Here is a 24,681-nt window from a genome sequence, read left to right as displayed (position 1 = left end):
ATGCACACCAAGCACTCCATTCACTTTTTCAAACTCCTGTCTTGTCTTGTTTATTAGATCCACCTGGTCCTCCATCCAACGCCAGAATTACAGACACCACAAAAACCACAGCTTGCTTCGCCTGGGGTAAACCCCACTATGACGGTGGTCTTGATGTAGATGGATATATTGTTGAGTACAAAAAGGAGGGCCATGATGACTGGGAAGTGGAGACACAGTTTCCAATCAAAGTTACTGAATATGTTATCGGTAAACTTCAGAAAGGAGGCAAATACCACTTTAGAGTCATTGCAGTGAACTCAGAGGGAGTTGGCGAGCCTGCAGAGGTTGAGAAAGTGACTGAACTTGTGGACCAGGAGGCGTTGCCAGACTATGAGCTTGATGCTGAACTCAGGAAAACCCTGGTTGTTCGGTGCCGTGCATCAATTCGTATGTTTGTTCCTATCAGGGGGCGCCCTGTTCCTGAAGTAACCTGGAGCAAGGATGATACAAACTTAAAAACACGTGCACATATTGACACAACGGAATCGTACACTCTGCTGGTTATCCCTGACTGCACCAGATATGATGCTGGAAAGTACAATCTGTGTCTCGAGAACGTTGCTGGAAAGAAGACTGGCTTTGTTAATGTAAAGGTTTTGGACACACCAGGACCACCCGTCAATCTCAAGCCTAGAGAGATCACCAAAAGCAGCATCACTATGCAGTGGGAAATCCCCATAATCGATGGCGGTTCTAAGATTCACAACTATATTATTGAAAGGAGAGCAGCCACCAAGAAGGCCTATACAGTGCTGAGCACTACATGGCAGAAGTGTTCCTATAAGTTTACAGACCTAGAGGAAGGAGCTTACTACTACTTCCGTATATCTGCTGAGAATGACCTGGGTGTAGGTGAGCCCGCTGAATCCCCTGAGCCAATCAGAGTTTCCCAGGCCCCCTCTGCACCAGAGAACTTGTATGTTACAGATGTGTCAAATGAAACTGCCAGCCTGACATGGACCAAGCCCCTGCACGATGGCGGCAGCTTGATCACTGGATATGTGATTGAGGCCCAGAAGAAGGACACAGACCAATGGATCCATGTGGTCACAATAAAGGCTCTGGACTACACTGTCACAGATCTGATTGAAGGCGCAGAATACACCTTCCGCATAATGGCCGTCAATGCATCAGGCAGGAGCGACCCACGTGAGAGCAGGCCTGCTATTATCAAAGAACAGACCTCTGCTCCTTCCTTTGACCTGCGTGGAGTCTACCAGAAGACTGTCATAGCAAGGGCAGGAGACCGCGTCAAGGTGGAGATTCCAGTGCTTGGCAAACCCAGACCTGTGGTTTCCTGGAAGAAGGGAGACACAGCCCTCAGGGAGACACAGAGAATCAACATTGAAACTACACCAACATCAACAATCCTCAACATTGGTGAGATCAAGAGGAAAGATGCAGGCGAGTATTCCATGACCGGAAAGAACATGCTGGGTACAGTGACTGAGACCATCACAGTCCTGGTCCATGACATTCCAGGTCCTCCCACTGGTCCCATCAAGTTGGACGAGGTGTCATGTGATTATGTTCTCATGTCCTGGGAGGCACCAGAGCATGACGGAGGTGTACCCATCAACAACTATATTGTTGAGATGCGTGAGACTACTGGTACTTCCTGGATGGAGCTAGCAGCTACAGTGATCCGTACCACATTCAAAGCAGCCCGACTCACCACGGGAACCCAATATCAGTTCCGTGTCAAGGCTCAGAACAGATATGGCATTGGACCATGCATTATCTCTGAACCAGTGGTGGCTGCCTATCCATTTGATGTGCCAGGCCAGCCGGGCATTCCTGTGGTCACATCTTTCAACAAGGATGCTATGACTCTGAGCTGGAATGAGCCGTCTTCCGATGGAGGCAGTGCCATCCTTGGCTATCACGTGGACAGAAAAGAGAAAAACAGCATTCTGTGGCAGAGGATTAGCAAAGCTCTTGTTGTTGGAAATATCTATAAATCGACAGGCCTTGTTGATGGAATTGCATACGAACACCGTGTTACTGCCGAAAACATGGCCGGTCTCAGCAGACCGAGCAAACCCTCAGAGCCAATGTGTGCTTTGGACCCGATCGATCCACCGGGCAGGCCTGTGGCACTGAATATCACCAGACATGAAGTGACAGTCTCCTGGACCAAACCAGAGGGAGACGGTGGATTTTCCATAACTGGATACACAGTAGAGAGGAGAGAGATGCCCAATGGACGCTGGCTCAAAGCCAACTTTAACAACATCCTAGAAACCATTTACACGGTCAGTGGGCTAATTGAAGATGCAACTTATGAATTCCGTGTGTTTGCTAGAAACTCAGCTGGTGGTGTTAGTGCTCCGTCCCAGTCATCAGAGGCCATCACATGCAGAGATGACCTTGAAGAGCCCAGGCTTGATATCGATTCATCATATAGCAGCAATGTTATTGTCATGGCAGGAGAGGTGTTCAAGCTGGAAGCTAATGTGACTGGCAGGCCACTCCCATCTCTGGTATGGACCAAGGAAGGAAAGGAGCTTGAGGACACAGCCAAGCTGGAGATAAAGTCAACTGACTTCCACACAACTCTGCTGAACAAAGATTCCCTGAGGAGGGACGGAGGTGCTTTTGTTCTGACTGCCAGTAATCCAGGTGGCTTTGCCAAGTTCACTTTCAACGTCAAGGTGCTCGACAGGCCTGGACCACCAGACTCTCTCACTATTAGTGATGTCGCTGCTGAAAAATGTGTCCTTAACTGGGTGCATCCAACGCACGATGGCGGTGCTAAGATTGAGTACTTCATCATTCAGAGGCGAGAGACCAGTAGGTTGGCATGGACAAATGTGGCCACAGACCTTCAGGCAAACAGGTTCAAGGTCACCAAGCTTCTGAAGGGCAATGAATACGTCTTCAGAGTTATGGCTGTTAACAAGTATGGTGTGGGTGAACCCCGGGAGTCTGAACCTATCATCTGTGCCAATCCCTATGTCCCCAGTGACCCACCAACGCAGCCTGAAGTCACTATCATTACCAGAGACTCCATGGTCGTCTGCTGGGAGCGCCCTGAACACGATGGAGGAAGCAGAATTAACACTTACATTATTGAGAAGAGAGATAAAACTGGTCTGCGCTGGGTGAAGTGCAACAAGAGGACTGTAACTGATCTGCGATTCAAAGCCTCTGGCCTCACACCAGGACATGAGTATGAATTCAGAGTTCTTGCTGAGAACAATGCTGGTCTGAGTCAGCCTAGTCCTTCCAGTCCATTCTACAAAGCTGTAGACACCATCTTCCAGCCTGGACCTCCAGGAAACCCCAGAGTGCTTGACACAACCAAGTCCTCCATTACCCTCGCCTGGAACAAGCCTGTCTACGATGGTGGTTCTGAAATCACTGGTTATGTTGTGGAGACCTGCCTGCCTGAGGAGGATGAATGGACAATACACACTCCCAAGAAGGGATGGACAGCCACTTCCTTTACCATCACAAACTTGAAGGAAAACCAAGAGTACAAAATCAACATCTGTGCAACTAATTGTGAGGGAGTGGGAGAGCCTGCTGCTGTTCCTGGAAAGCCCAAAGCTGAAGACAGACTGCTTCCTCCAGAAATTGAACTCGGAGCAGAGCTTCGTAAGGTGGTCTGCATCAGAGCTTGTAGCACACTCAGACTTTTTGTTCCTATTCATGGAAGACCAGTACCTGAAGTTAAATGGGCAAGAGAGCATGGAGAATCTCTGGACCGAGCTAACATTGAAATCACCTCATCATTCACCACTCTGCAGGTTGACAATGTTGACAGATTTGATGCAGGTAAATACTTGGTGACTGTAGAAAACTCCTCAGGAAGCAAAACAGCCTTTGTTAATGTCAGGGTGCTAGATACCCCTGGAGCACCTCAGAATCTGATTGTGAAGGAGATCACTAAAGATTCAGTTTCACTTGTTTGGGATGCACCTCTCATTGATGGTGGCTCCAGAGTCCGCAGCTATATTGTGGAGAAACGTGATTCAACCAGAAAGGCCTACTCAACAGTCTGCGCTAGCTGCCATAAGTCTAGTTGGAAAATTGGAGGCCTGGAAGAAGGAAAGCTGTACTCCTTTAGAATCCTGGCAGAGAATGAATTTGGCATTGGCCTCCCAGTTGAGACAGCTGAACCAATTAAAGTGTCAGAGAAGCCTCTGCCACCAGGCAAAGTGTCCCTTGGTGAAGTTACCAGCTCTAGTGTCACACTAACTTGGGAAAAGCCTGACCATGATGGTGGCAGCAGGATCACAGGCTACATTGTTGAGATGCAGGGTAAAGGCAGTGAAAAGTGGACCCAGGTCATGGTGGTTAAAACCAATGAGGCTATCGTAACTGGTCTTACACAGGGAGAGGAGTACATGTTCCGTATCTCAGCCGCCAATGAAAAAGGAGTTAGTGACCCACGCCCTCTCAGTCAGCCTGTGGTGGCTAAAGACCTTGTCATCCCACCAACTTTCAAACTGATTTTCAGCACATACAGTGTGCTCGCAGGAGATGATCTGAAAATTGATGTACCATACGTTGCTTGTCCCAAGGCAACAGCAACTTGGCTCAAAGATGGCATTGTTCTAAAGGAGACAACAAGAGTTAATGCTGAAGCCACAGACAAAAACCTGCTTTTGGTTATTAAGGACTCATGCAGAGATGATGTGGGAACATACACTGTCAAACTGTCCAACACAGTTGGAGAGGCATCAACAGACATTAGTGTTGTTGTTCTAGATAAGCCTGGTCCTCCAATCGGCCCAATTAAGCTGGATGACGTCACTGCAGACAGTGTGGTCCTGACGTGGAATCAACCAGAGTATGACGGTGGTTGCACCATCAACAACTACATTGTTGAGAAGAGAGATACATCTAGCACTAACTGGCAGATTGTTTCAGCTACTGTGGCCAGAACCACGATTAAGGCAGCCCGTCTTAAGACTGGAGTTGAGTACCAGTTTAGAATTGCTGCAGAGAATAGATATGGCAAGTCCTCAGTTCTGGTCTCTGAAACCATTGTTGCTCAATATCCATTTGAAGTGCCTGGCTCGCCACGTTCTGTGGTGGTCCAGTCAGCCACCAAAGAGACCATGGTGGTTGTATGGGAGAAACCCAGCAGTGACGGTGGAAGCAAAATTCTGGGCTACCACTTGGAGCTCAAAGAGAGAAACAGCATATTGTGGGTGAAACAGAACAAACAACTAATCCCAGAGCCTAGATTTAAGGTTGTTGGCCTTGAGGAAGGTATTGAATATGAGTTCAGAGTTTATGCTGAGAACATTGTTGGCTGCAGCAAAGCCAGCAAACTGAGTGAAATGCAAGTGGCCAGAGATCCTTGTGACAGACCAGGAAAACCAGAGGCTGTCATTGTGACCAGACACCAAGTGACACTCAGATGGACCAAACCTGAGTATGATGCAGGCATCAAGATTACAGGCTATGTGGTTGAGAAGAAGAAGGGAGCTGGCCGCTGGATGAAGGCCAGTTTCGCTAATGTCCTTGAGACAGAATTTGTTGTCACAGGACTTACTGAAGATCAGGTTTATGAGTTCCGTGTCATTGCCAGGAATGCAGCAGGTGTCTTTAGTCAGCCCTCTGATTCTACTGGAGCCATCACTGCCAAGGACGAGGTGGATCCACCCCAGATTGACTTAGAAGCTAAATACTCCCAAGCTGTGGTGGTAAATGCTGGAGAGACATTCAAGCTTGAAGGTGCTATCTCTGGTAAGCCTGTGCCCACAGTACACTGGATGAAGGAGGGCAAAGAAATCTCAGAGGCAGCACGCCTAGAATTCAAGAACACAGACTTTACAGCTTGTATAGTTGTTAAAGAAGCTATCCGTGTTGATGGAGGTCAGTACACTTTGCTGATAAAAAATGTTGGAGGAGAGAAATCTGTTAACATAAATGTCAAGGTCCTGGACAGACCAGGTCCACCAGAAGGCCCAATCTCTATATATGGGGTCACGAGTGAGAAATGCTCCATTGCCTGGAAATCTCCCTTGCAAGATGGAGGTAGTGATGTTTCCCATTACATTGTTGAGAGGCGGGAAACCAGCCGACTTGTTTGGACTGTGGTTGACCCAAAAGTTCAGACACTGAACTTGAAGATCACAAAACTTCTTCCTGGTAATGAGTACATCTTCAGAGTGATTCCAGTCAACAAATATGGAGTTGGTGAGCCTTTGGAATCTGAGCCAATGATTGCCAAAAATCCATTTGTCACTCCCAGCCCACCAACAGAGGTAGAGGTCGCCACAATTACCAAAGACTCCATGGTGGTGACCTGGGAAAGACCAACTAATGACGGTGGCAGTCCTATTCAGGGATACGTTGTTGAGAAACGTGACAAGGACGGCGTGAGATGGACCAGATGCAACAAGCGCACAGTGAGTGAACTGCGCTTCAGAGTGACAGGGCTCATAGAAAACCACAGCTATGAATTCAGAGTTGCAGCTGAAAATTCTGCAGGTGTCGGCACACCTAGTGCACCAACAGTGTACTATAAAGCATTGGATCCTATCTTCAAAGCAGGCCCACCAAACAACCCCAAGGTGGTGGATACATCTAGGTCTACTGTTTCCCTGACATGGGGCAAACCCATCTATGATGGTGGTTGTGAGATCAAGGCTTACATAATTGAGGCCTGCGATGTAGCATGTGATGAGTGGGTCATGTGCACTCCACCAACTGGAATTACAGACACCAAGTTTACAGTAAAAAGGCTTCTGGAGAAGCATGAATACCAATTCAGAGTGTGTGCCATCAACAAAGTTGGTGTTGGAGAGCATGCTGATTTCCCAGGAAAAATTCTTCTGGAAGAGAAGCTTGAAGCTCCTGATCTTGACCTGGATACTGATATGAGAAAGATGATCAACATTAGAGCAGCAAGCACTCTGAGGCTGTATGTTCCTGTGAGAGGTCGTCCAGCTCCTGAGGTGAAATGGGGCAAGGCTGAGGGTGAGATTAAGGAGACTGCCATGATTGACACGACAGGCAGCTATGCTTCACTTGTCATTGAGAATGTTGACAGATTTGACAGTGGAAAGTACACCCTGACTGCAGAGAATGCCAGTGGAGTGAAGTCAGTCTTCATCAGTGTCAGAGTCCTTGACTCACCTAGTGCACCAGTTAACTTCCTGGTGAAAGAGATTACCAAGAATTCTGTAACTTTGACATGGGAGCCTCCCCTTCTAGATGGTGGTTCCAAGATTAAGCATTATCTTGTTGAGAAGCGTGAGAGCACTAGGAAAGTGTATTCTCCTATCACCACATGCAACAAGATGTCATGGAAAGTTGAGCCCCTTCCAGAGGGTGGAATCTTCTTCTTCAGAGTCCTAGCTGAGAACGAATATGGTGTGGGTCTCCCTGCTAAAACGTTTAATCCAATTAAGGTATCTGAGAAGCCCCAGCCACCTGGTAAAGTCAGTGTTGTTGACGTCACCAGCAGCACTGTAACGCTGTCCTGGGAGAAGCCTGAACATGACGGCGGCAGTAGGATCAGTTACTATGAAATCGAATTGGCAATTAAGGACAGTGAGGCATGGTCTGTGTGTACTAGTGTAAAGGCACTGGAGACTGTAGTGACAAACCTACTCAAGGGAGAGGAATACCAATTCAGAGTTGTTGCTGTAAATGACAAGGGCAAAAGCGACCCTAGACAACTGGTTCAATCAGTTGTAACTAAGGACCTTGTGATTGAGCCTGCTGTTAGACCCCAAATGAGCACCTACCATGTCCAGGTTGGGTATGACCTCAAGATAGAGGTGCCAGTTGCTGGTCATCCAAAGCCAACTATTACTTGGACCAAGGATGGAGCAGCCCTTAAGCAGACCACCAGACTCAATGTCACTGACGCTGCACGTCAGACCACACTAACCATAAAGGATGCTACCAAAGAGGATGGAGGCATGTACGGCATCAATGTCGCCAGTGCTCTGGGTTCCAAGGATGCAACTATTGAGGTGATTACCCTGGACAAACCAGGCCCACCAACAGGCCCTGTTAAAGTGGAGGATATAAGTGCTGAGAGTATGACTCTTAACTGGGAACCTCCATCATATACAGGTGGCTGCCCAATCTCGAACTATGTTGTGGAAAAAAGAGACACAACCACAACCAACTGGGTGGTTATATCTGCCACTGTGGCCAGAACCACACTGAAAGTGAGCAATCTGAAGACCGGCAGTGAATACCAGTTCAGAATATATGCTGAGAATAGATATGGAAAGAGTTATGCAATCGATTCAGAACCTGTTTTGGCACAATATCCATTCCAAGAGCCTGGCCCACCAGGAACACCATTTGTGTCTTTGTATTCTAAAGACTATATGGTGGTTGAGTGGCACAAACCCCCATCTGATGGAGGCAGTGCCATCTTGGGCTACCATTTGGAAAGAAAGGAGAAGAACAGTATCCTCTGGACCAAAATAAACAAAATGCTCATCCAAGACTGCAGGTTCAAATCTACTCCTCTTGAGGAAGGCATTGAGTATGAGTATAGAGTCTATGCTGAGAATATTGTTGGCATTGGAAAATGCAGCAAGGTCTCTGAGGTTTATGTAGCCCGTGATCCATGTTATCCTCCTGGCCGCCCCACGGCTGTGGTTGTGACTAGGCACTCAGTGATGCTGAGGTGGACCCCTCCAGAGTATGATGGAGGAAGCAAAATTACTGGCTATGTAGTGGAGAAACGTAATCTTCCGGAAGGAAAGTGGATGAAAGCCAGCTTTGCAAATGTCATAGAACTTGAATTTACAGTTACTGGCCTGACAGAAGACAGTAAATATGATTTCAGAGTAATTGCAAGGAATGCAGCTGGTGCTATCAGCAAGCCCTCTGAGAGCACTGGATCCATCACAGCCAAGGATGAAGTTGACCCACCAAAGTGTGAGACAGATCCTATGTACAACCAGACCATTGTTATCAATGCTGGGGAGACTTTCAATCTGGAGGCCAGTGTGGAAGGAAAGCCCATCCCTACAGCTCAGTGGTTCAAGGGAAATGTTGAAGTTGAAAACTCAGCAAGAGCTGAGATCAAAAACACAGATTTTAAGGCTTTGCTGGTTGTGAAGGATGCCATACGAGTGGATGGTGGACAGTACACACTGGTTCTAACTAATGTAGCTGGAACGAAGACTGTCCCCTTCAGTGTGAAGGTCCTGGACAGACCAGGCCCCTCAGAGGGACCTCTTACTGTCAGTAATGTCACTGAGGAGAAGTGCTCACTGTCATGGCTGCCCCCCAGGCATGATGGAGGAGCTAGCATTTCTCACTACGTCATTCAGAAGAGAGAAACCAGCCGCTTGGCATGGACTGTGGTCTCCAGTGACTGTGGAGCAACCATGCTCAAGGTTACCAAACTGTTGAAGGGCAATGAGTACATCTTCAGAGTCCTGGCTGTCAACAAATATGGTGATGGCGAGCCTCTTGAATCAGCACCAGTTATCATGAGAAATCCATTTGTTCCCCCTGGCGCACCTCAAGAGCTTGAGATAACTAACATTACCAGGGACTCCATGACTGTCTGCTGGAATCGCCCTGAAGCCACCGGAGGCAGTGAGATTAGTGGTTACATCGTCGAGAAGAGAGACAGAGCTGGAGTGAGGTGGACCAAGTGCAACAAACGTAGAGTGACAGACTTGCGTTTCAGAGTGACAGGACTGACTGAAGACCATGAATATGAATTCAGGGTATCTGCTGAGAATGTAGCTGGAGTGGGTCAGCCAAGCTCAGCCACACCCTACCTCAAAGCATGTGACCCAACCTTTGAACCAGGCTCTCCCTCCAATGCCCATGTGGTCGACACAGCTAAAGACTCCATCAGTCTGGCATGGCATAGACCTATCTATGATGGAGGTTGTGAGATTCAAGGATATGCTGTGGAAATTACTAAGGCTGATGAGGAGGAGTGGAGCATTTGCACCCCACCCTCTGGAGTTAATGCTACCAAGTTTACCATCACCAAGTTGATAGAGCACCAGGAATACAAGGTGCGCATATGTGCCATCAATAAGCTGGGTGTTGGTGAGCCCACCGAGATCGAGGGAGTTGTAAAACCTATGGATAAGATTGATCCTCCAGAGGTGATTCTGGATTCAGAGCTCAGGAAGGGAATAGTTGTCCGTGCAGGAGGCTCAATGAGAATCGGCATTCCATTCAAGGGCCGTCCCACTCCTGAGATCAGCTGGGCCAAAGAGGATGGAGTATTGCCCATTAAAGCTCAGATAGACACTGGTGAAGAATACACACAGCTCTCCATTGATATTTGTGACAGATATGATGCTGGAAAATACATCCTCAACTTGGAAAATACAGCTGGCACCAAATCAGCCTTCGTCTCTGTTAAAGTTCTGGACACTCCTGGGGCCCCTGTGAATCTAACAGTAAAAGACATCAAGAGGGAAAGTGTCACTCTGACCTGGGAGCCTCCTCTTATTGATGGTGGTGCAAGAATCACTAATTACCTGGTTGAGAAGCGCGAGTCTGCCAGGAATGTTTACTCTAATGTGGACAACAAGTGCACAAAGACAAGCTACCGTATCACTGGCCTCACAGAGGGAACTATCTACTATTTCAGAGTCTTAGCAGAGAACGAGTTTGGTGTGGGACTGGCAGCTGAGACAGAAGATGCAGTTAAGGCCTCTGAGCCTCCTCTGCCAGTGGGTAAGGTCACTTTGACTGAAGTTACCAAAACCTCTGCCTCTCTCTCCTGGGAGAAGCCAGTCCATGATGGAGGCAGCAGGATCATGGGTTATTACGTTGAAATGCAGCCTGTGGATTCAGAGGAATGGGTAGTAGCCACCACAACCAAAACTTGTGAAGGCACTGTCACAGGCCTAAGTGCGGGCCATGAGTACCTATTTAGAGTGTCAGCTTTCAATGACAAAGGCAGAAGTGACTCCCGGGCTCTGGCATCACCAGTCACTGCTAAAGATGTAACTTTCATGCCTGGATTCAAGATGACATTTAACACTTACAGTTTACAGCAAGGGGAAGATCTGAAGATCGAAATTCCAGTGCTTGGACGCCCTGTTCCCACTGTTGAATGGAAGAAGGATGGACAGGCCCTTAAAGAGACAACCAGACTAAATGTATCTGGCACATCATCCCTTACAAAGCTGTGCATTAAGGATGCAAACAGGGAAGACTCTGGTAAATACACCATCACAGCCACCAGCAGTGTCGGTTCAACTACGGAGGAGATTACCGTCATTATTCTCGAGAAGCCTGGCCCACCCACAGGCCCTGTGAAGATTGAGGAGGTGAGCTCTAATTATGCCGTTCTCTCTTGGGAGCCACCAACGTATACTGGGGGCTGTCAGATCAACAACTACATTGTAGAGAAGAGAGACACAACCACGACAGCATGGCATATTGTTTCTGCTACTATTGCAAGGTCAACAATTAAAGTCACCAACTTGAAGACTGGGGTTGAGTATCAGTTCAGAGTGTCTGCTGAGAATAGATATGGAAAGAGTTCTTCCATTGTCTCTCCCACTGTTATTGCTCAGTATCCATTTAGTGAGCCTGCTGCCCCAGGAACACCAGTTGTTTCTGCTGCAACCAAGGATAACATGGTTGTTGAGTGGAAAACTCCCACCAATAATGGAGGCAGCCCCATCCTAGGCTATCACCTCGAGAGAAAGGAGAAGAACAGCCTCCTTTGGACTAAACTCAACAAGCTTCTTATTCCAGAAACACGTTTCAAGACTACAGAGCTGGAGGAAGGTATTGAGTATGAATTTAGAGTTTATGCTGAGAACATTGCTGGACTCAGCCCAGCTAGCAAAGTCTCTGAGAGCACAGTAGCTAGGGACCCATGTGATCCACCAGGTACTCCCCACGCCATTGATATCACCAGAAATCACGTGACGCTTCAGTGGACCAGGCCTCAGTATGATGGAGGCAGTGCAATCACTGGCTATCTGATCGAGAGGAAGAAGCACCCAGATACCCGCTGGATGAAGGCCACCTTCACCAACATTATTGGTACCCAGTTCACAATCACTGGCCTGACTGAGGACTGTGTTTATGAGTTTAGAGTCATTGCCAGGAACGCTGCAGGCATTTCTAGTAGACCTTCTCAGGGCACAGGAGAGATTACTGCCAAAGATGAAATTGAGGCTCCAGAGGCCACCCTGGATTCTAAATTCAAGGATCTGACTGTTGTTAGTGCTGGTGAGACATTCGTCATTGATGCTGACTACACTGGCAAGCCTCTGCCCGAAGTTGTTTGGTTAAAGGATGGAAAAGAGATTGACAGTGCCACACCAAGAATGGAGGTCTCGACCACAATCACACGTACCATCCTGACAGTCAAGGACTGCATCAGAGTGGATGGTGGCCACTTTGTCCTTAAACTTGTCAATGTGGGTGGAGTCAAGATGATTCCAGTTAATGTCAAAGTTCTGGATAGACCTGGTCCTCCAGATGGCCCGCTAGAAGTCAAAGGGGTCAGAGCCGAGAAATGTTACCTGCACTGGAACCACCCGTCACATGATGGTGGAGCTGGCATCTCTCACTACATCATTGAGAAGAGAGAGACCAGTCGTTTGTCATGGACCATGGTTGAACCCAAGATCCAGGCCATCAGCTACAAAATCACCAAACTGCTGCCTGGCAATGAATACATCTTCAGAGTCACTGCTGTGAACAAATATGGTGTTGGTGAGCCTTTGGAGTCTGAGCCTGTTATTGCTCGTAACCCCTTCAGCACTCCCAGTGCCCCCTCCACACCTGAACCTAGTGCTATCACTAGGGACTCCATAGTGATGACATGGGAGAGACCTGAGAATAATGGAGGTGCTGAGATTGAAGGATATGTCCTGGAAAAACGCGATAAAGATGGCATCAGATGGACCAAGTGCAACAAGAAAAGGCTTACTGACCTGAGATTCAGATGTGCTGGCCTCACAGAGGGCCACTCTTATGAATTCAGGGTCTCAGCTGAAAATGCTGCTGGTGTGGGAAAGCCCAGTGAACCATCTGAATACATCAAGGCCTGTGATGCCATTTATCCACCAGGACCTCCAAGTAACCCTAAGGTCACCGGCCATTCGAGTACCACAGTTTCTCTGACATGGACCAGACCTATCTATGATGGTGGAGCACAGATTAGTGGATATATAGTTGAAGCGAAAGAGGCGGCAGATGATGAATGGATCACTTGCACACCTCACACTGGTGTTCAGGCCACTCACTACACTGTGAAGCAGCTGAAAGAGAATGCAGAGTACAACTTCCGCATCTCTGCCTTTAACTGTGAGGGAGTAGGAGACCACGTGGACCTACCTGGTTCTGTGATCGCTGCAGAGAAGCTAGAGGCTCCTGAAATTGAATTAGACGCTGACCTGAGGAAGATGGTCAATGTTCGTGCCAGTGCCACCCTGCGCCTGTTTGTGACAATCAGAGGAAAGCCTGAGCCTGAGGTCAAATGGTCAAAGGCTGATGGACCTTTGAATGAGCGTGCACAGATTGAAGTCACAAGCTCTTACACAATGCTGGTGATTGAGAATGTCGATAGATTTGACACTGGTAAATATGTACTGACTCTTGAGAACCTCAGTGGATCTAAATCAGCCTTCATCAATGTCAGAGTTCTGGACTCACCCAGTGCTCCTACCAACCTGGTGGTTAAGGATGTGAAAAGAAATTCCGTTTCTCTTTCCTGGGAGCCTCCTCTCATTGATGGTGGGGTTAAGATATCACACTATATTGTGGAGCAGAGAGAGCAGAAGAGAATGGCTTTCACTAGTGTTTGCACCAACTGTGTGAGGAATTCGTACCTCATTTCTGACCTGCTGGAGGGAGGCCGTTTCTATTTCCGTGTTTTGGCTGTGAATGAGCTGGGAGTGGGTCTGCCTACCTCCACAGATCAAGTCAAGGTGGCTGAGGCTCCATTGCCTCCTGGTAAGGTTACCCTGGTTGATGTAACTCGTCATACTGCCACTATTTCCTGGGAGAAACCGGATCATGATGGAGGCAGCAAAATTACAAGCTTTATTGTGGAGATGCAGTCAAAGGGAGATGATAAATGGACCGTATGCAGTGAAGCCAAAGCACTGGAAGCTACCATTGGTGGACTCATAACTGGAGAGGAATACTCCTTCAGGGTGACTGCTGTTAACGATAAGGGCAAGAGTGATGCCAAGCCTCTGGCTGCCCCTGTTGTCGTGAAGGACATCACGATGCAGCCCATAATCAAGCTGGTGTACGACACATACAGTGTGAAAGCAGGAGATGATCTGAAGATTGATGTGCCCTTCCAAGGAAGACCTGAACCTGAGGTGTCCTGGAAAAAGGACGGCAGTGCCCTTAAGCAAACAACCAGGGTCAATGTTCTCACTTCAAAGACCTCATCTAAGATTGTTATCAAGGATGCAACCAAGGACGATGTAGGAAAGTATGAGATAACCTTGACTAACTCAGTCGGCACCAAGACAGCTTTAATCTCTGTTATAATCCTGGACAAACCTGGCCCACCCAGCAACATTAAGATGGACGAGGTGAGTGCTGATTTCATCTCTCTGTCTTGGGATCCTCCAACCTATGATGGTGGATGCCAAATTAACAACTATGTTGTGGAGAAGAGAGATACTACCACAACCTCATGGCAGATTGTCTCAGCCACAGTAGCCAGAACATCAATCAAGGTGACTCGTCTCAATCAGGGAACAGAGTATCAGTTCCGTATAGCAGCTGAGAACCGTTATGGCAAGAGTTCTGCAATTGACTCTTCACCGGTTGTTGCTCAGTATCCCTTCGAGCCTCCTGGTCCTCCTACCAATGTCCATGTTTCCCAAGCTACCAAATATGGCATGCTTGTGGTATGGGGCAGGCCTGGCAGTGATGGTGGCAGCCCTGTGATTGGTTATCACATTGAATGCAAAGAACACAGCAGCCTACTGTGGACCAAGGTCAACAGAGGTCTGCTGACTGAGAACCAGTTCAAGATGACAGGCATAGAAGAAGCCCTGATGTATCAGTTCAGAGTCTATGCTGAGAATATTGCTGGAATTGGCCCATGCACTAAGGCCAGTGAACCTGTGGCAGCCAGGGATCCATGTGAATCTCCACGTAACCTGAGAGTCACCAACATTACTAGGAACTCAGTTTCTCTCTATTGGGAGAAGCCGGAGTATGATGGTGGAATAAAGATAACTGGCTACATTGTTGAACGTAAAGAACTTCCCAGTGGTCGTTGGTTGAAATGCAACTTCACCAACCTACAAGACACCTACTATGATGTCACAGGCCTCACAGAAGATGTCCAATATGACTTCCATGTCATTGCTAAGAATTCTGCAGAGCTGTTAAGTGCTCCTTCAGAGAGCACCGGTCCTGTCACTGTCAAGGATGATGTAGACCCTCCCACTATTATTCTTGAAGACAAGCTAAGACAGCTGGTTGTCATTAAGGCTGGAGAGATCATCCAGATTGATGCTGAAATCACAGGCCGTCCACTCCCAGTGGTTTCATGGTTGAAGGATGGAAAGGAGATTCAGGCCAAGGCCAGATGTGAAATCACCTCCACCAACTTTGCAACCACACTGATTGTTAAGGATGCTATCAGGAGGGACTCTGGCCAATATGTCCTGTCCTTGCATAATGTAGCAGGGACGAGGTCTGTAGCTATCAACTGTAAAGTTCTGGACAGACCTGGACCTTCCTCAGGACCATTGGCAGTGTCTGGCCTAACCGCAGAGAAATGCACCATAACTTGGGGTCCTCCTCAGGAGAATGGTGGCGCTGAAATCATGCACTACATTGTCGAGAAACGCGAGACCAGTCGCCTTGCCTGGACACTTGTCTATGGTGACATGAAGGCAACCACCTGTAAAGTGACAAAGCTACTCAGAGGAAATGAGTACATCTTCAGAGTCAGGGGAGTCAATAAATACGGGGATGGTGAGGCTCTGGAGAGCGAGCCAACAAAGGCCATGGATCCATTCACTGTGCCTGCAGCTCCTACTCATATTCAGGTCACCGCAGTTAGTGCTGAGGCAATGACAATCTGTTGGGAAAGACCAGTTTCTGATGGTGGCAGCAGTATCGCTGGCTATGTCATTGAAAAGCGAGAGAAGACTGGCCTTCGCTGGTGCCGTGTCAACAAGAAACCTGTTTATGACCTCAGGGTCAAAGCCTCCAACCTCCGCGAGGGCTGTGAGTATGAGTACAGAGTGTTTGCAGAGAATTCTGCTGGCCTTAGTGCTCCCAGCACGCCTTGCCCACTCACCAAGGCAGAAGATCCACAGTTCCTGCCTTCACCTCCTGCTAAGCCTAAGCTCATCGACTCAACGAAGACCACAGCCACCCTTTCATGGAATAAACCACTGTTTGATGGTGGAGCACCTGTGACTGGTTACAGAGTTAAATACAGGATTAGTTCAGATGATGAATGGATGGTTGGAGTCCAGAATACTAAGAACACAGAGTTTACTGTTGTGGGATTGACACCTGGGCATGAATATGTATATGTTGTCTGCTCTATCAACAAGATTGGAGTCAGTGAGCACAGTCCTGAGTCAGATAGACAGGTTGCCAAGGAAAGAGAGGAGGAGCCACTCTTTGACATCAGCAATGACATGAGGAAGACTCTTATTGTGAAGGATGGAAGCTCATTCACCATGACAGTACCCTACAGAGGCAAACCCATCCCCAGTGTTACATGGTCTAAGCCCGATGTTGACCTTAGAGTTCGTGCTGTCATTGACACCACAGACACCTTCACCTCCATCACCTTGGAAAAAGCAACTCGCAGCGACTCCGGCAAATACACTATCACCTTGTCCAACGTAGCCGGAACCTCTTCCTTGACACTAAATGTCAGAGTTTTGGATTCCCCTGGACCTCCTACCAACGTAGGTTTCAAGGACGTGACCAAGACCTCTGCTACTGTAACCTGGGACACACCTGAGAACGAAGGAGGAGGACCAGTCAAGAACTACCTTATTGATATCCGTGAGGCCAGCAAGAAAGGCTGGACTAAGCTGACTGACACATGCCACAGACTTACATACAAGGTGACAGACTTGCAGGAGGGAGAAGTCTACTACTTCAGAGTGACAGGCGAGAATGAGTATGGTGTTGGTGTTTCTGCTGAGACCAAAGAGGGAGCTAAGATCTCAGGTATTTATTTCTATTTCAGTTATATTACATAATTCTATTTTTATGCAATACCTGATTATTAAAATGAAACACATTATGTTCTCTGTCACCAGAAAAACCGAGCCCACCACCAAAGCTGGGTGTGACGGATGTTTCCAAGGAGAGTGTGTCTCTGGCCTGGGCCAAACCGGAGCAAGACGGAGGCAGCAGAATCACTGGCTACCTACTGGAAGCTCTGGAGAAAGGCCAGGAGAAGTGGGTTAAGTGTGGTGAAACCAAGTTCATCCACTTCACAGTGTCTGGTCTGAGGGAGAACGCTGAGTACTTCTTCAGAGTCAGAGCAGAGAACCACGCTGGCTTCAGTGATGTTAAGGAAATGGTCACCCCAGTCATGGTCAAAGACCAGCTTGGTAAGTCATAGGTTGGATTAATCAAATTTGACAATGTGATTAGTGAAGACTAAGTAATTAAAAAAAATAAATAAGCCAAAGTCCATTATTTGTAATTATTGTATTTAACCAGGAAATAACCAACCTAATTTTCCTGCTATAACTTTCTTTGTTACTTCTTTGCTCCAGAATCTCCTGAGTTCAACATGAAAGACTTCCCCCACAACACAGTGTATGTTAGAGCCGGTTCCACCCTCAAGTGTGAGATCCCACTGACAGGCCGGCCTTTGCCTAAAGTCTCCTTGACCAAGGATAACATTCTGCTCAAGTCAACAAGGAGGTTCAACGCTGATGTTACCCCTGACAGCATCAAGATCATTTTGAGTGAGAGCATTGCTGGAGACTCAGGACGCTACGATATCACTGCCTCCAACTCCAGTGGAACCACAAAGAGCTTTGTGAATATTGTTGTTCTGGACCGCCCCAGTGCTCCAATTGGACCCGTGGAGCTGTTTGATGTCACAGAGGACAGTGTGAGCCTGCAGTGGCTCCCACCGGCATATGAAGGTGGTAGCCCCATAACCAACTACATCATTCAGAAGAGAGAGACAACCACTGCCAACTGGATGGATGTCTCTTCTGCTGTGGCCCGCTGCACCATGAAGATCATGAAGCTGACCACTGGCCTGGAGTACCAATTCAGAATCCGGGCTGAGAACAGATATGGAATAAGCGAGCACATTGACTCACCAACTGTTGCTGTTGTCCTTCCTTACAGTAAGTGCTTTTTCTTTTGCTTCCCTCGTGTATCAATACATTATTTCTATGATGAACATTGTAACACCCTTTGACTACTGCCCACCAGCTATTCCTGAAGCTCCCAGTACTCCAGAGATCACTGCTGTAACCAGGGAGACCATCACTGTAGCCTGGAAGGTGCCGCAGTCCGACGGTGGCAGCCACGTGTTTGGTTACCATCTCCAGATGAAAGACAGGAACAGCATCCTTTGGCAGAAAGTCAACAAAATGGTGATCCGTGCCACACATTTCAAGGTCACCAACATCAATGCTGGACTTATTTATGAGTTCAAAGTGGCAGCAGAGAATGCTGGTGGAATCAGTCCCTTCAGCAAGATTTCTGATGCAGTACTTGCTATTGATGCTTGTGGTGAGTGGAAAAGCTAAACCTATCTATGAAAGTCTCTACTTCTTAGCAACAGTTTTATTATCATGACCTCTCTCTTTTAATGCAGAACCACCTGTTGACCTGCGCATCAGTGACATCACCAAGCACTCCATCAGTCTGGCCTGGAACAAGCCCAACTACGACGGTGGCTCACCAGTCACTGGTTACATCATTGAGAAGAGAGAGGGTGTTAGTGCCAAGTGGTCCAAAACTAACCTTACCAATGTCACAGACACACGCTTCTCTGTGACTGGCCTCACCCAGGACGAGACATATGAGTTTAGAGTGATGGCAAAGAATGCTGTTGGCTCAGTGAGCAACCCATCCATGACTGTTGGACCTGCCACATGCGTGGACACCTATGGTAGGTGTTTTAAAGTTTTTCTAAACTGTGGATTGCCATCTAATTTATACAAAGAGAGAATTACATATTGATACTCTATGGCATTTATTTGTGAAAGACACTTTCCAAAAATGTTTTTTTGTTATCAGTCATGTTCTGTTAGTACAATAATGCATATATCCATCAGAATTTGTTCTCACCTGCCTGTATTTTGGTTAATTATCCAGGTGCCCCAGAAATTGATATACCTCAAGAGTACTTCAGCGAGGTGAAGTACATGGCTGAATCTAATGTGGAACTCAAGTTTAACATCACAGCCAAACCTGCTCCCACTATTGAGTGGTTCAAGGATGGCAGAGAGCTCGAGCCTACTGCCCAGCTCTCTTTCAAACACACATTCGAGTCCACCAGTTTGTTCCTGAAGGACACCACTCGTCTGAACTCTGGAGCCTACGAGGTCAGGGTGAAGAACTCTCTGGGAACTGCGTGCGGCATGGTCAGGCTGCTCATTCAAGGTATTCAGATATTATTTTTATACTGTAATTATGACGGTAATTTTAACTTGCATTAAATGTATTTTACACACAGTATGGACCCTGATGTGTTTGAATACATTCTTCTCCTATCCAGACAAGCCAGGCCCCCCTGATGGAGAGATCCAGTTTAAGAAGGTGACGGCCGACAACATCACCATCATGTGGTCTCCACCTAGTGATGAGGGCGGTGCCATGGTAAAACATTACATTGTGGAAAAGAGGGAGACCAGCAGGATCATGTGGTCCATCGTTTCAGAGAAACTTGTCGACTGTATTGTGAACGTGCCCAGACTCATCCAGGGCAATGAGTACATCTTCAGAGTCCGTGGAGTCAACAAATACGGCATCGGAGACGCACTAGAGTCTGCACCTATCATTGCTAAGAACGCATTTGGTAAGCAAACAGAATGAACGCACCATCATTGAGAGTTGATTATTAATAAAAACAAAATTTCAACAATAGAAAACTATTTCACTGCTTCATCTAATCTGATCATGATGATTTTGTACAGTTCCTCCTAGCGAGCCATCCAAGCCCAAAGTGGCCATGATCACGAAGTCCACCATGACAGTGATCTGGGAAAGACCAGCACTGGATGGAGGCAGCGACATTGATGGCTACTACCTGGAGAAGAGGGAGAAGAAGAGTCTGCAGTGGTTCAAGGTTTGTTTGCTGACCTTTTTTTGGTATGAGTATGAAAGAAGTCAAAGTAATATCTAGTATGAGTGAGCATCATAACATCCCTTTGTTTCATCCAGGTGGTGAAGGGCACCATCAGAGACACCAGGCAGAAAGTCACCAACCTGGTGGAGAACAACGAGTACCAGTACAGAGTTTGTGCTGTCAACAAGGCCGGAGCAGGAAACTACTCTGAGTGTTCTGACCTCTACAAGGCCTACGACCCCATCGGTAGGCCTTTCAGGAATTTCTTCTTATGATTTCTTTATTGTGAAGTCCATATAGAACTGGTGATAACATTTGTGCCCTTTTGTTTTCTTCAGATCTGCCTGGTGAGCCATCCAAGCTGCATGTGGTCGACTCCACAAAGACCTCCATAACTCTCGGCTGGGAGAAGCCCGTCTACGATGGAGGCAGTGAAATCACACACTACATTTTGGACCAGATGAACTCAGAGGAAAAAGAATGGGTGACCATCAACCCGAAGGTCAAGACCTGCGAGTATGTGGTGTCTCACCTCAAACCTGGAGTCTACTACTTCTTCAGAGTGTCTGCTGTCAACTCCAAGGGCAAAGGAGAAGACATCAAGATGTACTCACCTGTGCAAGCTAAAGACATCTTGGGTTTGTATTCATTTTGATCCCTTTATGGTCACACAACATGATAAAAACACATTGATAAATATGACTTTACTTCACTAAAAATACATTTTCGTGGCTTCTAAATATTGTCAGTGATTGCAGAGTGAATGTATTTTTTACTGATGGCATATAATTCTATAATTCTATATTTGTTTAATTCCTTGTTGCACTTTTCTCCAACAGAGGAGGCTGATTTGGACCTGGATGTTCCCATGAAAACCCAGTATACAGCCAAGGCCGGCCGTGACGTGGAAGTGTTTATTGCTCTGAAGGGACGCCCCGCCCCCAACGTCACATGGCGCCGCGGAGACCGCAACATCGCTGGTGACAACCGCTACACTATCACCAGCACTGAGCGAGCCACCACACTCCTTATCCCCAAGGTCACACGTGATGACCGTGGCAAATATCTGCTGGAGATTGAGAATGGTGTGGGAGAACCTAAGATCATCATTGTTTCCCTGAAGGTTCTGGACAGTCCAGCTGTCTGCCAGAAACTGATGGTTAAGAATGTGACAAGAGGAAAGCTGACCCTCAGCTGGGAGGCTCCTCTCATCGAGGGCGGTTCCCCTGTCACTCATTACATTGTTGAGAAAAAGGCATCCACAATGAAGGCTTACCAGGTGATCAGTGCTGAGTGTGCCAATACAACTTACAAGGTGACGGGCCTGGAAGAGGATGTAGCGTATTTCTTCCGTATTTCCGCTGAAAATATGTACGGTGTGGGTGACACCTGTGAAACCACTGAGCCTGTAAGAGCCACAGAAACTCCTGGAGCTGTCAAAAATCTAGTGATGCTGGACTCTACAAAGACCTCTGTTACCCTGCAGTGGACCAGACCTGACCATGATGGTGGCAGCCACATCACTGAATACATCATTGAGAAGAGAACCCAGGAAGATCCCAACTGGACTTTGGGAGCCACATGCAAGCGTCTCAGCTGTGAGGTGATGGGACTCAAGGAGAATGCTGTCATGGAGTTCAGAGTGTTTGCCAAGAATGAGAAGGGCAACAGTGATTTCTCACTGATCGGCCCAATCACGGTGATGGACTTCATCATTCCACCAGAGGCCAACCTCATTGACTACGCCAATGGAGAGCTTGCTGTTCGTATTGGTCAGAACATCCACATCGAGTTGCCCTTCAAAGGTAAACCAAGTCCTGCAATCAGCTGGCTCAAGGACAACTTCCCTCTGAAGGAAAGTGAAAAGGTTCGCTTCAGAACTACTGATAACAAGACTTCAGTCACAGTCAGAGGAGCCAAGAAGGAACATGCAGGCCAGTACACCTTGGTTCTGGACAACAGAGTCATCAAGAACTACTTTGACATTAATGTGGTCACTCTTGGAGCTCCCTCCGCGCCTGTTGGTCCCATCCGCTTCGATGAGATTAAAGCCCAGAGTATCATTATTTCCTGGGATGAGCCGAAGGAGGATGGAGGTGGTGAGATCACCTGCTACAGCGTGGAAAAACGTGAAACTTCCCAGGCCAACTGGAAGATGGTTTGTTCCAGCGTTGTTAGGCCCACCTTCAAGATTCCCAACCTTGTCAAGGGAACTCAGTACCAGTTCAGGGTCCGTGCAGAGAATAAGTATGGAGTCAGTGAATCGCTTAACTCCTCAGACGTTGTTGCAGAGCATCAGTACAAACCTCCAGGACCTCCAGGAAAGCCAGTGGCCTTCAACATCACCAGTGACGGTATGACCATCAAATGGGAAGCCCCAGGCTTTGACGGAGGATCCCCGATTGTGGGCTATAATGTTGAAAAGAAGGACAGGAACAGCCTCTTGTGGCAGAAGGTGAACTCCACCCTCATCTCAAACAGAGAGTACAGAATCATTGGTCTCATGGAGGGTCTGGAGTACTCTTACAGAGTCTACGCTGAGAACAACGCTGGACTCAGCCCTGTTAGTGAACAGAGCAAACATGCACTGGCTATCTCTCCTGTTGGTAAGTTGAGACATAGTTTTGTACAAAAAATTCTTACTCAGAAAGATATCAGCACTGTGGATACATTTCTTCTTTCTCTTTTCAATAAGATCCCCCCGGAAATCCTGTCTGCATTGATGTCACCAGAGACTCAGTTACCCTGCAGTGGGAAGTCCCCAAGAAGGACGGCGGCAGCAAAATTGTTGCCTACAGTGTGGAGAGACGCCAAGGGAGAGGCAAATGGCTGCGATGCAACTTCACTGATGTCAGCGAGACCCAGTACACTGTGACCGGTCTGTCCTCCGGAGACAGATTTGAGTTCAGAGTCATTGCAAGGAATGCTGTGGGCACCATCAGTCCACCATCCAACTCCTCTGGATACATCATGACCAAGGATGAGAGCAGTAAGTATTATCATATCATTTCATAAATGTTAAATTTTTCATATACCCTTGATTGTTTTGTTTCCTCATTTGTTTGTTCTCTTTGCAACTCCAGTTTCTCCTGATATCCAATGGTCTCCAGACCAAGTGCTCACCCTGAAGGCTGGTGAGAATGTTAAGCTCAGCTGCACCATCACTGGCCGTCCCGTCCCACAGATTGTCTGGTATAAGGATGGCAAGGAGATTGACAAGAGGACCATGTTTGACATTGAGATTACGAGCGGCATTGGCACCAGCAGTGTCTTTGTTCGTGATGCTGACAGGAGCCACCGTGGCATTTACACAATAGAAGCCAAGAATAGCTATGGTACCAAGAAAGCTGAAGTCAATGTCAGAGTTCAAGGTTAGTTAACACATCTGATTATGCTTTCAAAAACATTTTCAAACCTATTTAGGATCATTTTCACAGTAACTCCTCAACCTTCTGTTTCCTTGCAGATACCCCTGGACCTGTTGAGGGTCCAATCCGTTTCACTGGCATCACAGCTGAGAAATGCACCGTGTGGTGGAACCCACCGGAGAACGATGGCTGTGCCGCCATTACCCACTATGTGGTGGAGAAGAGGGAGACCTCCAGGATCTCCTGGGCCTTGGTCACCTCCAAATGCGAAGCCTGTTCTTACAATGCCACCAACCTCATCAAGGGCAATGAATACCAGTTCAGAATCTCTGCTGTCAACAAGTTTGGTGATGGCAAACCACTGGACTCTGATCCCATCATCGCACAGATGCAATACAGTAAGTAAAGTAACTAATGAGTATTTTCCGTCTGACATATTGCCAAATCTTAAATATCCAATCTATTGCACGTCAAAGTTGACAGAAAAAAATGACAAAAACAAACAAACCTTACATTAAAAAAACTTGACTTTAATACTGTGTTGTGCTTCTTCCGTCAGCTGTGCCTGATGCCCCTGGCACCCCAGATTCCACCCATGTGACTGGAAACAGCATCACCGTGGGCTGGACCAGGCCCAGATCGGATGGAGGCAACGAGATCAAACACTACATCTTGGAGAGGAGAGAGAAGAAGAGCCTTTCTTGGGTTAAGGTTTCCTCCAAGCGGCCAATTACAGAGCTGAGATACCGCGTCACCCACCTTACTGAGGGCAACGAGTATGAGTTCCGCGTTATGGCTGAAAATGGCGCTGGCATTGGACCAGCCAGCGGTACTTCCAGACTCTACAAATGCAGAGAACCAACCAGCACTCCCAGTTCCCCAACATTAATCAAGGTAAGATTGCAGGAACACATAGAATTGTAAGACAAGAACCAATGATGTAAAGATTTTAAGGTAAAGTTTGAAATACTTTGGTTTACTTTCACTAAAAATGTAAAACACTTCCCCATAGTGCCAGATTTATCAGTTATTGGAAAGCTATTTTAAGTACTTAGTATGGCAATT

General features: G+C 47.3%; 1 protein-coding gene across 1 annotated transcript in view; it reads left to right on the top strand.

Annotated features, from left to right (window-relative positions):
• The window catches only part of ttn.2 (titin, tandem duplicate 2), a 219,891-nt gene that overhangs the window by 175,432 nt on the left and 19,778 nt on the right, over nucleotides 1–24,681 (top strand). Inside the window, exons 213-227 of the mRNA XM_059342393.1 lie at nucleotides 58–17,151; nucleotides 17,244–17,540; nucleotides 17,709–18,296; nucleotides 18,385–18,687; nucleotides 18,773–19,069; nucleotides 19,276–19,563; nucleotides 19,679–19,978; nucleotides 20,097–20,248; nucleotides 20,344–20,494; nucleotides 20,587–20,886; nucleotides 21,088–22,854; nucleotides 22,944–23,237; nucleotides 23,332–23,619; nucleotides 23,715–24,014; nucleotides 24,176–24,510. Of these exons, the coding sequence (XP_059198376.1) occupies nucleotides 58–17,151; nucleotides 17,244–17,540; nucleotides 17,709–18,296; nucleotides 18,385–18,687; nucleotides 18,773–19,069; nucleotides 19,276–19,563; nucleotides 19,679–19,978; nucleotides 20,097–20,248; nucleotides 20,344–20,494; nucleotides 20,587–20,886; nucleotides 21,088–22,854; nucleotides 22,944–23,237; nucleotides 23,332–23,619; nucleotides 23,715–24,014; nucleotides 24,176–24,510 (22,754 nt within the window). The remainder of the gene's footprint in view (nucleotides 1–57; nucleotides 17,152–17,243; nucleotides 17,541–17,708; nucleotides 18,297–18,384; nucleotides 18,688–18,772; nucleotides 19,070–19,275; nucleotides 19,564–19,678; nucleotides 19,979–20,096; nucleotides 20,249–20,343; nucleotides 20,495–20,586; nucleotides 20,887–21,087; nucleotides 22,855–22,943; nucleotides 23,238–23,331; nucleotides 23,620–23,714; nucleotides 24,015–24,175; nucleotides 24,511–24,681) is intronic.

The sequence above is a fragment of the Centropristis striata genome, chromosome 10 (genome assembly GCF_030273125.1).
Source record: "Centropristis striata isolate RG_2023a ecotype Rhode Island chromosome 10, C.striata_1.0, whole genome shotgun sequence".
Taxonomy (NCBI): Eukaryota; Metazoa; Chordata; class Actinopteri; order Perciformes; family Serranidae; genus Centropristis; species Centropristis striata.
This window is presented reverse-complemented; position numbering and strand designations above follow the sequence as displayed.